The sequence below is a fragment of the Schistocerca nitens genome, chromosome 4 (genome assembly GCF_023898315.1).
Source record: "Schistocerca nitens isolate TAMUIC-IGC-003100 chromosome 4, iqSchNite1.1, whole genome shotgun sequence".
NCBI classification, from domain to species: domain Eukaryota; kingdom Metazoa; phylum Arthropoda; class Insecta; order Orthoptera; family Acrididae; genus Schistocerca; species Schistocerca nitens.
In genome coordinates, this window is record NC_064617.1 from 979,994,537 (window position 1) to 980,008,639 (window position 14,103).

The following is a 14,103-nucleotide window of genomic DNA, read 5'->3' on the forward strand; positions in this document are numbered from 1 at the left end:
ATATGAGGTCAGATACTTCATCATAGCCACTAGAGATTTTATTGGGTAACAATTTTATTATGTTCCTAATTTCATCAGGGTTTGTTTCATAAACAAACATTGTAGCATTAGTGCTGTTTGACGTATTGGTGGAATTGAAGAACGATACCTTGCAGTTTGCCTGAATGAGATCTTCTGCTAGTGAGGTGAAATATTCATTGAACTTGTTTACAACTGTGTATGGATTTGTGACCTTAGAGTCATTAAGTGTTAGAGAAATGTTTTCCTTTTTAGGTGTTGAACTACAAGTTTCTTTTTTAATAACTTTCCACATAGCTTTCATTTTGTTTGAAGAGTTTCTTATGAAATTGTCATTCCATAAAAGTTTTGCCTGTCTAATGACTCTAAGATAAGTTTTTTTGTAGGCTTTACAATAGTCAGAAAATTCTTCAGTGACTATGTATTTTATGGAGCAATATTGGAGAAATCTGTTTCTCTCACTAGAAATTTTGATTCCTTTTGTTACCCAGGACTTTCTATTTGGATTGCTTGAAGTTATTGTTTCAAAAGGAAATGCTGTATTAAAGTAATAAAGGTGTTATGGAAGCTTAAGAACATATTATCAACAGTTGTTTGCATGTAAACACTGTCCCAATTTTCCTTAGCTAATAGGAAGTTAAAAATCCTAATATTGTCATCTGAAAAGTTTCTTCTTTGAAATACTTTTTTGGGGCTGATTTTACTATTTTCCATGTCAACGCTCAGTAGCTGAGCATCATGGTCACTGTATCCCATGCTCAGTACTTCACCAGTGAATTTGTAACCAGTATCAGTTATGAAGATTTGATCAATTATTGAATCAGTATGCTCTGTTGATCTTGTTGGAGAGTGTATTGTGGGGATCATATTAAAGGATTTGGTCATGTTTAACAAATCAAGTTTAGCATTACTGTTTTTTGATAAATCAATGTTAAAATCGCCACAAAGTATTATTCTCATATTTAATGAGCTGACACTATTCAGCAGAACTTCTAATTTGGTCATAAAATTTGGAATATTACTACTTGGTGCTCTGTATACATTTATAATTATATAGTTATAATAGAGGGAAACATTCCACGTTTAGTTTAGTTCAGGCAGCTTAACCATAGAAAGCTCAAATTCCTTATCTTCAGATAATGCTATCTGTTCATTTAGGCCTACCTCACTGAATTTTATCTGGTCCTTTACAAATATAGCAGTACCGTCATGTGTGGAGAAATTCCTACAATAAAAGCTTGTTAATGAGTACCTTGGAATAGAGGTTGACTGAATTTCTTCTTTAGACATCCAGTGTTCGGTAATACATATTACATCTGGATTTATTTGAGACTGAAGTAACACTTCCAGCATTTGAATCTTATTTCTGAATGACTGGACATTATGGTGTAATACAAGAAATGATGGACTTTGTGACTTTCCAGTTAGAGGTTTAATTAATTTCTTTTCTAAAGGTATTTCTGACACAGCACTTACCCTAAAAAATTGGCCGAGATTTTATTTTTGTGTGTGGCTTCTTGCACGCAATTTTCAGTAGCAGAGATGGTTTTGAGTGGTTGACACAGTTCTGCTTCCATCAAAGCTTCTGTTTTTGGCCTAAACCATTTTGTAATTTGTGGTTGTTTGGCGATCTTGATACTTGGGGCTGATTTCTTCAGGATATGATTTCGGAGTTTTTCTACTATTTGGTCTTTTCCTAACATATTTAAATGTAGTCCATGAGCTGTATGAAATCTTCTTCCTAAATTGTATGTATCAATTATCTCTACGTTATGAAATGTAGAACATATTTCTGATATCAGTTTGTTTGCAATGTAAATTTCTTGGTTGACACAGGACCAGGAAGGCAAATCATAACGATGAGGAATGTTAACAACGAGTACATTTGTATGTAATAGGTTGTTTAAGCATTCCTTCATTTCTTTTGCAAACCCTTTTGTTTCATTCCTATATATATCGTTTGAACCACCTAGAAGCACGACAAAATCACAATTACTTAAGTGGGATACATCAGTAGAGTTTGTTAGATTATTTACCTCATAAAACTGCGCTCCTGGCTTCACAAAACCTGTTACCATTAAATTACATTTATCTTTCAATAGTGCTGAAATTCCACGTTCATGACTGTCACCAAGCACACAAATTTTTTTGTTTATCACAGTTTTGGGGCTAGAAGGTTTTGAAACGTGTTTTTGCTGTGTAGATATATTCTGTTTTTGCACATTCGGTAACCTTTTTTGATAACTATGAACCTGTGTTAACTTTGCGGTCTTGGGAGCAAATTTATTGTATGCAGCAGAAGTTTGTTTTTCACAATGACCACCGTTTTGTAGTAGGATATCGAATTTGTTTTTTTGAGCTATTACTGAAGAAGAAACACTATTTACAATATCTGCACACTTTATTTTACACGGACTCTGTTGTGTAGGTTCCACATTTTGCTTAATAACAGGCTTTTCTTTCAGATGGTGCACGATTTGATCTTTTGTAGATAGGCCTACCGTTTTTTGGAGCACGGCAGGAGAATTTATTACTAAAGACGACGAAATGATTGTGCTATGGTTTGCGTTCCCGGTATACCCAGAATGTGTTGGAAAACTTGAAATGGCGACGGAATCATCGGTTACTGTGTACACTTTATTTCTGTCGAATTCACTTACGCCCTGCTCGGCGGTTTTTAGTTTTCCATGATCATTTTCAAGACATTTGAGTCCATCAGCTAACACTCTGTTATCTACTATAGCTATTATTTAAACCAAGTTTGAAATAGTGAAATCAACACAAATACTGGTACTTTAAATACAAGCTGCTGCATCATTAGTTATGACAGTTAGTTGCAGTTTGCCTCCTACTTGTAGTTTAATATCTGCATGACAAAACTGATATTTAACCTACAGTTACATTTTTGTCATCTCCTTAAGGTGCCATATTATTTAAATAATGCTGTCACTGTTATAAACAGTACCTGTTGCATTACATGTTATGCATTTATATTTGATGTTCCAAAAGCATGTTTAAAATTCATTCATTCAAATTTGTTACTGCTGTGAAGAAGTAATCATTTAAATTGGTAGTCTTTGATTTCAATGTGTTATCATTTCTTCTACAGCTGTTATTCTTGTTTATTAGTGCTCCAAATTGTTTTCACTGTATTCTTGGAGTATTTGTGTATAGCACATGTGTTATGCTGTTTTGAAAACAGATTGATGGATTTTGCAATACGTTGGTGGTGATGTTTTATCTCTTGACTACAGCTTTTCTTCTGCTTTAGAAAGTTTTTTCTCAGTCTTACACAAGATACTTTAATATCACATGTTATCTATCATTTACATCTACCTTTCTTTTAATATTACTTTTGTTTGTTTTTAATGTAAAACAGTAGTTAAAATGCCAAAAGAATAGTTTTTTGTGAAAACTATATGTTTTGTATGTTTTTTGGCCATAACATGATTTCTGCCCTGCTTGAATTCATGCTTTTAAAAGTTCACCTACATAATATTCTCCTTGCACCATCCAGACTAGCATGTTTCTGGCCAGTAACATCTTTGTGAGACTGTGCATGTCCTCAGCCTATTTCTTCACCACATGATTCACATTCTTGTAATTACCCCTGCTGAAAATCTTATGCTGTGTAGTCCATACCACTATTCATTGCAGCCCATCACTTGTAAGAGTTGTTTCATCACTGGGAAGTTAGCTAGTTGTTGACACTTGGCACAACAGATGTGTAACCTTTTTCTCAGTTTCTATGTCAGCTTGATGCTGACTGAACTGTAAGTGAGAGTGAATGGAATACAGTCTTTAACGGTCAAATGTAAGACCTTGCTGCATAGGACACTCTCAGACAACTGCTCTAACCTTGGTCATTACATTATGATGTAGATTTATTTATTTAGTTTGTCTCTTCCTCCAGCACTATTAACTGAGAACAAGGAAAGTAGGATCCTGTTTCTACACAAGTGCTTCATTCGTACCATTCACATGGATAAAATTGGGCTAATTTTCTGTGGATCATTTTCCAGTCTCCTGCTTCTACCCATTTCTGCCATTTCTTTCCCAATCCCTATTATTATTTTCTCTTTATGACATCATATTATATTTCGTGTTTTCTAATGTTGCTTTTTCATTTTCTTCAACATATGCTTGTTGTCTCCTTTTCCCTTGTTTATTCCTCCTTTTAGCCCGACATAGACTTTCTTTGAAAGTGCCAATAGTCCTCTCAACTACATCCATTTTCTTAGCTCTTCAAATTTAATCTCTTACCAAAATTTCAAATCAGATTTGCCATATTTTCTGGAATGTTGGGTGTATATTGACTGGCTTTCCCACTGTTTTTGTAAAAAACCTCAAATGATGTAGTAAAAATACAAAGATTTTTGAACAGGTCCCAACACAATATTGTACTGAACATGTTTGTGACATTTTGTCACTGTGCCATGCGTGGCAAATGTGCAGTTTGTCATAGGTTGGTTTACAGTTTAGTATTTGTGTGTGGAATTTGTGTATTGTAGTTCCATTGGACTGATGGCAGTGTGACAAAGTAAGAGTTTCCTAGTGAGGTTGTTCTATGAATTTGTAGATTGTGTTTAAAAGACAGGAATATTGCAGGACAAAAGCTGAAGATTTGTGCCCTACAGGTAGAGTCTGAGACTGCAAAAATTGAGATAGAGCAGTTGAGGGAGGGGGGGTGGGGGGGTGGGGGTGGGGGGGAAGAAAGTGGGATGTGGGAAAATGTAACAAGAGATGGAAAATGGGGAATAGTTTGTGTAGTTTTGTTGCTATGGAGCTAAAGGACAGATACAGCATTCTGCCTGTTGAAAGAGAGGAGCCTCATTAGCTGTAGAAGAAACTAGGGTGCAGCAGATCATCAATAAGAATTTACTAGAGAGGTCTGACACTAAGATGAGTAGAGAAAGAAAGACCTTGCTGCTAGATAAATTTTACGGGGGAGGCCAACATGTGCAGGTGAAACTAAGATCAAGGTACCATGTGACAAGTATTTTAAAACCTAATGTTACAATACCAGAGAAGGAAAGTTGCCACTCACCATATTGTGGAGATGCTGAGTCACGTTAGTGACAGGAACAGTGGAGAGTCGGTCAAGGAAATGGTTGGTATCTTTTATATAGAAGGATAGGTTCCGGCTAATAGATTGAAAGTGTTGATCTAAGAGAGCAGAGATTCTCTCAGTGGGGGCACAGTAACCGGCCACAATGGGGCGTCCTGGGTGGTTGGGTTTATGGACTTTAGGGAGCATGTAGAAGGTGAGAGTGCGGGGAGTGGTAGGGGTAAGAAGAGAGATGTACTCTGGGGAGAGGTTCTGGGATGGGCCTAAGGATTTGAGTAGTGACTGGAGATCCTGCCGGATTACTGGAATGGTTTGTAGGTGGAAGTATCTGACAGCTGACGGAGTCATTCTGCCATGTAATCCTCGCGGATCAAAACAACACTGGTGGAGCCTATGTCTGCAGGTAGGATTATAAGGTTGTGATCAGTTTTTAGATGGTGGGCTGCGGTTCTTTCTGCAGATGTAAGGTTAGTTTGCATATCGAGGGATTCGGGGAATGATGGTGAGGCAAGGTTCGAGGTTAAGAAATTCTGGAAAGTTAACAGGGAGTGGTTTGGAGGCAGTGGGGGTGGATCACAGTTGGAGGGAGGAATGAACTGAGTTAGAAAGGTTCAATATTGGTCTTTGGTTGAGTCTGAATGGTCAGGTTGGTGGCGAAAAAGTGTTTCCACTGTAGGGACCCGGAGAAGGAGAGAAGGTCTTTAACTAGTCCTACATTGTTGAATTTGGAAGTGGGGCAAAAAGTGAGGCCTTTGGAAAGGACTGATATTTCTGTGGGGCTAAGGTTTCTAGAGGAAAGTTTCATAATGGTCTTGTGGGTCTGTTTAGGTTTTGGGTTCTGTGTGGTGGTGGGAGGGAGTTTTGGAGGGTGGGGTGTGTGTAGTAGGTCAGCAAGATAGGGTTTGTCAGCTGTGAGTGGGCATGGGGGAGGTTTGGAGGATGTTGTAGAAGTGGTGGACAGTGGTACTCCAAGGTGGGAGTAGGGTGAGCAGGATGGAGAGCTTTTTGAGGTGGCGTTGTGTATGTCGCTCAAGTTCCTGCAGGGCAAGAGTTTCAATGTGTGTTATGGGTTCCAGGAATTTGGGATTACATAGCAGGAGAATTTTGTGGATGGAGAGAAGGTACTGCAAGGAGGATTGGGCTTGGTTGATATGGGTTTGCAGGACTATTTTGGTGAGGGCTAAGGATTGGCAGAACCTGAACAGGTGGAGGTCGTTGTGGAAGGAGACGTGGCAACCAGAGGTGGGTAATTCGATGGTAAGGCCATTAGGGGTCATTTCATGAGCCAAGCAACATCACAGGAACAGTATGTGGGACTGGGATCTGACTAGAGATAAGGAAACTTTTCTGTATTGACGCAGATGGAAGGAGCAAAAAATGCAAAAAATTACGTAAGAAAGTAGAATTACATCCAAAAAATTACGCAAAAATACACCAAAATACGTGTGAAAAGTACGAAAAGGACGAAATGGATGCACAGGGGGGAAAATTAGGTGAAATCTAAGGAAGACAACGATAGTGGAAGGCGAAAACTCACTAAAATTGGTGTGAAGTAGAGAATAACTAATGATTAATAAACATATGTATATTACTATGGGTAGCAGCTTTGAGGGCAGATAAGCGTAAAGAAGGGGGACGGCAGGAGGTGGATTTAGTGGGTGCGAACAAGGATGGAACGGAGAAAGTGTGGGGGGTGGGGAGGGGTTCGTAGTTAGAGATGTAAGATCATATGGCACTGGAAAAGTGCAGGGGATAACATGCAAAAATACGGGAACTGACACAGGGAGCGTGATCAGTTTGAAGGCTTAATTATATTGGCGGGAGTAATGTGGGACATAAGATGGTGCACCAACAATCAGCGTGGTCTTGAGGCTGTCTGTTGCATGTGGCTGAGATGGTTGATACAGTGTGGCTCATAAGTAGAGCATGCAGTGCGGTTCGTAAGGCAACAAGAGAAACACAGGAGAGAAAAGAAAAAAGGATGGACATAGTATATCAATGCAAAAGAAAGTTGTTACAAAGGAAAGCAGCACAGGGTTAGGATTGAAGAAAAGCCGTCAGGCAAAAATCAAACAATGGAAAATCCAGGATAGAATGTAACAATATCAGAGAAGGAAAGTTGCCACTCAAGATATAGCAGAGATGCTGAGTCGCGATAGGCACAACAAAGAGTTTCACACAATTATAGCTTTTGGCCATTAAGGCCTTTGTCAGCAGTAAACACACATACACATACACACACGCACACACACACTCACGCAAATGCAACTAGCACACATGTTTGCAGTCTCAGAGAACTGAAACCACACTGCGAGCAGCAGCACCAGTGCGTGATGGTAGTGGCGAGTGGGTGGCGGTAAGGAGGAGGCTGGGACGGGGTGGGGGAGGGATACTATGGAGAGAGTGGTGGACAGTTAAGTGTTGCAGTTTAGATGGAGGGCAGGAGAGAAGGTGCAGAGGGGGGAGGGGGAAGTAGCAGAAAGGAGATAAATAAAAACAAATTAAAAGACTGGGTGTGGCGGTGAAATGACGGCTGTGTAGTGCTGGAATGGGAACAGGGAGGGGGCTGGATGGGTGAGGACAGTGACTAAAGAAGGTTTAGGCCAGGAGGGTTACAGGAATGTAGGATGTACTGCAGGGAAAGTTCCCACCTGCGCAATTCAGAAAAGTTGCTGTTGGTGGGAAGGGTCCATATGGCACAGGCTGTGAAGCAGTCATTGAGAAGAGGGGTATCATGTTTGGCAGGGTGTTCAGCAGCAGGGTGGTCCACTTGTTTTTTTGGCCACAGTCTCTCGGTGGCCATTCATGCGGACAGGCAGCTTGTTGGTTGTCATGCCTACATAGAATGCAGCACAGTGGTTGCAGCTTAGCTTGTAAATCACATGACTGGTTTCACAGGTAGCCCTGCCCTTGATGGGATAGGTGATGTTAGTGACCGGACTGGAGTAGGTGGTGGTAGGAGGATGTATGGGACAGGTCTTGCATCTAGGTCTACTACAGGGGTATGAGCCATGAGGTAATGGATTGGGAGCAGGGATTGTGTAAGGATGGACGAGTATGTGGTGTAGGTTTGGTGGACGGCGGAATACCGCAGTGGGAGGGGTGGGAAGGATAGTGGGCAGGACATTTCTCATTTCAGGGCATGACGAGATGTAATTCAGTTGCTCCAGTCCCGGATGGTACTGAGTTATGAGGGTAATGCTCCTCTGTGGCCGGACTGTGGGACTTTGGGAGGTGGTGGGAGACTGGAAAGATAAGGCATGGGAGATTCACTCTCAGTATATTTTGAGAGGGACTGCTCATCACTGCAGATGCGATGACCACGGGTGGCTAGGCTTTACAGAAGGGACTTCTTGTTATGGAATGGGTGACAGCGGAAGGGGTGGCAGCTGTCGAAGTGGAGGTATTGCTGGTGATTAGTAGGTTTGATATGGATGGAGGTAATGATGTAGCCATCTCTGAGGTGGAGGTCAACATCTAGGAAGGTGGCTTGTTGGTTTGAGTAGGACCAGGTGAAGCAAATGGGGGAGAAGTTGTTGAGGTTCTGGAAGAATGTGAGTAAGGTGTCCTCACCTTCAATGCAGATAGCAAACATGTCATCAATGAACCTGAACCAGGTGAGGTGTTTAGGATTCTGGGTTTTTAGGAAGGATTCCTCTAGATGGCCCATGAATACTGATATTGACAATATTTCTTTTTTTGTCACATCAGTTCGTTATTTCAAAGGAGGCGCATGCATTTGACATATATTTATGCAATTTATATGCATATTTGGATGAAGATTGTGTCAACCTATTGTGCTATTGAATAATTACTAGAATATAGCTTCTGTCACCTCCATGTTGGTTAGATTGTTGCAGAATAATTATGAACTGCTACAAAATGAAGAAATTGTTTCAAGAGTGATCTCTGCTTTAGTGAAAGCTCAATTGTATGAGCAGGCTGGTGATCTGTGTGAGAAAGTAAATGACACAGAAAAAGCCTTCCAGTACTACAGAAGAGGAAATGCATTTGCGAAAGCTATTGAATTGGCACGATATGTGGCACCATCAGGTATGAGTTCAAGTACTTATAAAGTTTTTGTACCCTTATGTGGAAAAAATGTCCAAATGAATGTTAATATTTGTGCACTTTGAAAATATCATGGATAAAAAATAATATTTCTGATAGACAATAGTAAATTTTTCTTTGAAATTTAAAGTGAGAAATAGTGTTATCATAATTTTTTTAAATTGCCATGGTAAGTGAGTCCTGATCATCTGTGACAATATTATTTTTTTGCCTTATGCCTGCTGTAATGTACTGGAATATTATTATATCATAAAATGTAAATATGAATTTGTTATGTTCCCTGTATAGGTGTAAGTATTTCCAGATTTGAGTTTTCCTAACTTTTCGTAGCTTTAACTTTTGCACCTGAAATAATGTATTATGACCATGTCATTGCAGCTGGATCGGACTTTTATGATATTACAGGTTTTGAGTATTTTGGAACTGAAATACCTCAATATGTATGGGACTCTCATTAATAAACACAAAGACTTCCTTCTGTTACTATCTCCATACATTGTCACAAAAATACAAAAACTTCTTCTATTCGAAGCTTTAAAACATTGGGAACACACATATAAATTGCGTTCTCAAACTGTGACATAAAATTGTAACTTGAATGAATCTCATACGTCTTTTTTTTTGTTTCTGCACATATGTCGCACCATATTGTTACAGTGCATGCATTTGTTCTGGCATGTTGCATTACTTTAGCATGGGATGATGATACAAGGAACATACACAAAAGCCCACTTAGTTACTACTTTGTCTTGTGGGGTCTCACCTTGAAGTTCTGGAGCAACATTCTGTACACTCGTAACATGCAAAAACAAATAACAAAACCACCAAACAGTTTCATACGCTTCATTAATAATTCACTATACTGTATAAATATCATGACCATCATTTGTCAGCCAAGTAGACAAAGAGGTACACATCAGTTTACTAGAGTGGTATGTAACACCACATACTCCCCCCACTGAGACAGATGATGTCAGTGTGCGCGTGCTTGCTTGTGTGAGTGAATGTGTATAAAATGTGTGTTTCCTTTTATGAAGAAAGCTTGGGCTGTAAGCTAAATGTGGGACAGTCTTTTCGTTGCGCCTGTCTGCAACTCAGCCTGTCATCTTTATGGTGAGTAGCAGTCTTATCTTTTTCCTTTTATTGTTAATATTCACACCTGAAGTTTTTATGTTTTGATTCCTTTGGTACTTACTTCTAATATCATATGTAACATCACTGCTTAACTCTAGAGATTATGTCAGTAGGTTTTTGTTGATTTTCAATTCAAAACTCATTTAATCGTATTCCTAATATCACACTCACAGCTTTTAATTGTTTATAATGATAGTGTGATCATATATATGCCTCACATTTTTTCATCTTAAATCAAAGTATCATTTACCTTGAACAGTATCTTATTTTGTTTTGTTAGTACTTAGTGTTTGGTACTCCTTATCATCTGTTGCACGGAAGCATAGACACCAGCAGTTATAGTACATATTATTTGTTCATTTATTTACTTTTCTTTTGCATGTATACAACTCTTTATACCATTCTTATCCATAGCATTTATCTTCAATTCAATACAATACATACTTCAAACAGATCTAAACATTTAGTAAAATACTTATCAGAACCAAAATACATTAATATAGGGGTTCTGCAAGGTGGCATATTAGGACCAATACTATTCCTGATATACATTATTGACTTTCCCAGTATTGTTACTCATGGTGAAAAAATACTCTTGGCTGATGACAGCAATATTATAGTTACTGAGAAAACAAGAGAACTCCTTGCCGAGAAAGCAAATGAAACTCTCAAGGAAGTTTATGATTGGTGAATAAGCAATAAAGTGACACTGAAAATAACTAAGCCATGAATTTCAGTTTGAACAGGGAAAAATGGCAATGTTAAATTAAATGTAGATAGCACCTGTATAGACTGTGTAATTTCTAGGAATGAATATTGATTCTCAGTTGAAGTGGTGTGAACACACAAAGGTACCTGCAAACAGAATGTCATCAGCATGTTATGCTCTTAGAATCCTATCATCAGCGTGTAACATGCAGTGTCTTTTAGTTACATATTATTAATATGTACACTCAATTCTTAGCTGTGGCATTCTTTTTTGGGGAACAAACACACAAAATATGAACACAATTTTCAAACACCAGTAAAGAGCCATAAGAATAATAACCAAAAATACTAGTCAAGCTCATTGTAAAGATCTGTTCAAAACACTGGGGATTTTAATTGCTCCATGTGAAAACATTTACCAGTCAGCTGTACACATAAAATAACATTGGTAACTACAACTCTGTCCATGGCCATGCAATAAGAGACAGACTCAACTTACATTTATCAAGAAAAAATAAACATAAAACTCAAAACAGCATTTTCTATCAAGGAATAAAACTGTACAATAAATTACCAAAAGAGATTAAAGAAATTTCAAAAATACACTTATTTATAAAGGCAGTTAAAAAGTACCTGTTATGCAATACATTTTATACATTGAAGGATTAGTTAGATAAAACAGAGTAGGGGTTTGATAAAAAAAAGTTATATAAATAAGTAATAATAATAATGATTATAAAACATCCAGCATTCCACATAACACCTTCACTTTATGTTTTTTCCGTATTTTTTCCTCTCGAGAAATACTTACCCCCCAAGCTATGCATAGCACAATACTAACACCTATTTCTCTTTCTGAGCTCCATATCTCACTCATTATGGAAGGATGCTGACTCAGTTTTTCAGGATAGCAAATGGGAAGTTGTGGTACAGAAAATGGCCCATAGATCACCAGGATAGCAAATGGGAAGTTGCGGTACAGAAAATGGCCCAGAGATCACCAGTGTGTGTGTGTGTGTGTGTGTGTGTGTGTGTGTGTAGTGAGTGAAGTGTTATGAAGCAATGTGCATATAGGGCGTGCAATTTCATTTTATTTTATTACCTTCCTGTAAATCATTTACATGATGTAGGAGTTGTCACAACAGAGTTATCATACAAGTACTGCAAAAATAATAATGGAATATCACTTTAAAGGCATTTTACAAGTACAAATTTGGACATATAAATTAAAATTTTTGGCAATAAATTTACACACAATCAGAGTACTCATCTATTTCATAGAAAGTTTTACTTAAAAAGGAATTTTTAAACTTAGTCTTAAATTTTAATCTGCTATTTTCTTCATGTGCACTGGCAGAGCATTGTAAAGTTTTATTCCAAAATAACTTACATGCTTTTGGGTTTGTGTTGTCCTTACCCTTTCTACATACAAATTCTTACGACTTCTTGTATTATAATTGTGGCAGTCTTCATTTGTACGTGGATTTTTTCATATGTGCTCTTGTACACAGAATGCTTTTAAATATATAGTGATGGTATTGTGAGTATTTGTAGTTGTTTGAAAAGGACCCTACAGTGAGTTCTTGGAGAATTATGTGTTATGATTCGTATAGCTCTTTTCTGAAATTTGAAGATATCTATTAAGCTTGATTTAGTTTTACCCCAGAACACTATGCCGTAAGACACGATGGACTGAAAGCAAGCAAAATACACTAGTCTAGTACAGTCTGTGCTGCATACTCTAGATAATATCCTCAATGCAAAACACACCGAATTGAGCCTGTGTGATAAATACTTGAGATGGTCTTTTGATCAATGTGCATGCGCAAAAACTTTGTGGATTGCACACTCTCTATCTCCTCATCAATTGGTCTTAACTGGAGGTCCATATCTTGGGTTGCTTTGCCACACTGTATATATTTTTTTTACTTAGCTTAATTGTTAACTCATTAGCATTAAACCATTGTTGTATATATATTTCAGGACTATGTCAGTTGTAGTGTTTAATGATTTTTTATCATCACTTATAATTAAGCTCATGTCATCTGCGAACAACATTATTTTGGTGGAAGTATTTGGATTTTTTAAGTCATTTATATAAATCAAAAATAATAAGGGACCAAGAACACTGCCCTGAGGGACTCCTATTTCCAATTTCTTTGCATCTGAAACCCACTTGATTTTCTGATTTTTATGTTATGCGATGATTTCTTCCACCTGACTTCTATCTTGAAAGTAATATTCAAACCATTGCCTTACAACTCCCCTTACACCTATTGGCTACATATTGTTTAACAGAATTTGGTGATTTACTGTATCACAAAATGTAGATAGGTCTAAGTTAATTCCCGCTACACATTTTTTATTGTCGAGATTCCTGACAGTCTCTTCAGTATATGCAGGGATAGCTGATTCTGTGTTGTGGCCCGAGAGAAAGCCATGTTGATTGCAGTTCAGAAGTTTGTAAGGATCTAAGTAATTTATGATTCTGGTTGTCATTAATTTCTCTAGAAGGGAGAAGGGATATTGGTCTATAATTTTGTAACTTGTGTGGATCTCCTTTTTTAAACAGCAATCTAAGCTTAGAGATTTTCAACCTCTGAGGAAACACTTCTTTGCTGAAAGACAAATTGGCAATATGTACCTGGGGCTTTATTTTTTAAATTGGTCTAAACTTGTAAATACTTTGACATGTCCTATATCCTTGTAAAAAGAGATCTACAGATGAAAAAGCTACTACTACTACTACTACTACAGTACCATTTCTTTTACTCTTTCAGTTCTAGATGTAAATGAAAATTTCTTAATGACAAGCAGTTCATAATTTGTCAGCACTGATTCTTACTGATACTTTTGTCTCTTTTGGTCACTGCAACCAAACAGTTGGAGTAACATATTGCGTAACTAGTAACTTTTGAGTTTTGTGTGCCACAGTTTTTCTAACTCTGGTAATGGTCAGCATACAGAATTCGTGCACTTACCTCATTCTTGGCAATTGTCTCACATAGTATAATTAATTGATCATTACAACTCAGGTAGACTTCTCTAATCTACCATTTTAAAAGTAAGACCAAAATCTTTAGTATTTTTACCTCTGTAGAAAC

General features: G+C 37.7%; 1 protein-coding gene across 1 annotated transcript in view; it reads left to right on the plus strand.

The window, feature by feature from the left end:
• The window catches only part of LOC126253687 (intraflagellar transport protein 172 homolog), a 305,113-nt gene that overhangs the window by 145,065 nt on the left and 145,945 nt on the right, over positions 1-14,103 (plus strand). The window contains exon 15 of the mRNA XM_049955213.1: positions 8,937-9,139. Coding sequence (XP_049811170.1) covers positions 8,937-9,139 — 203 coding nt within the window. The remainder of the gene's footprint in view (positions 1-8,936; positions 9,140-14,103) is intronic.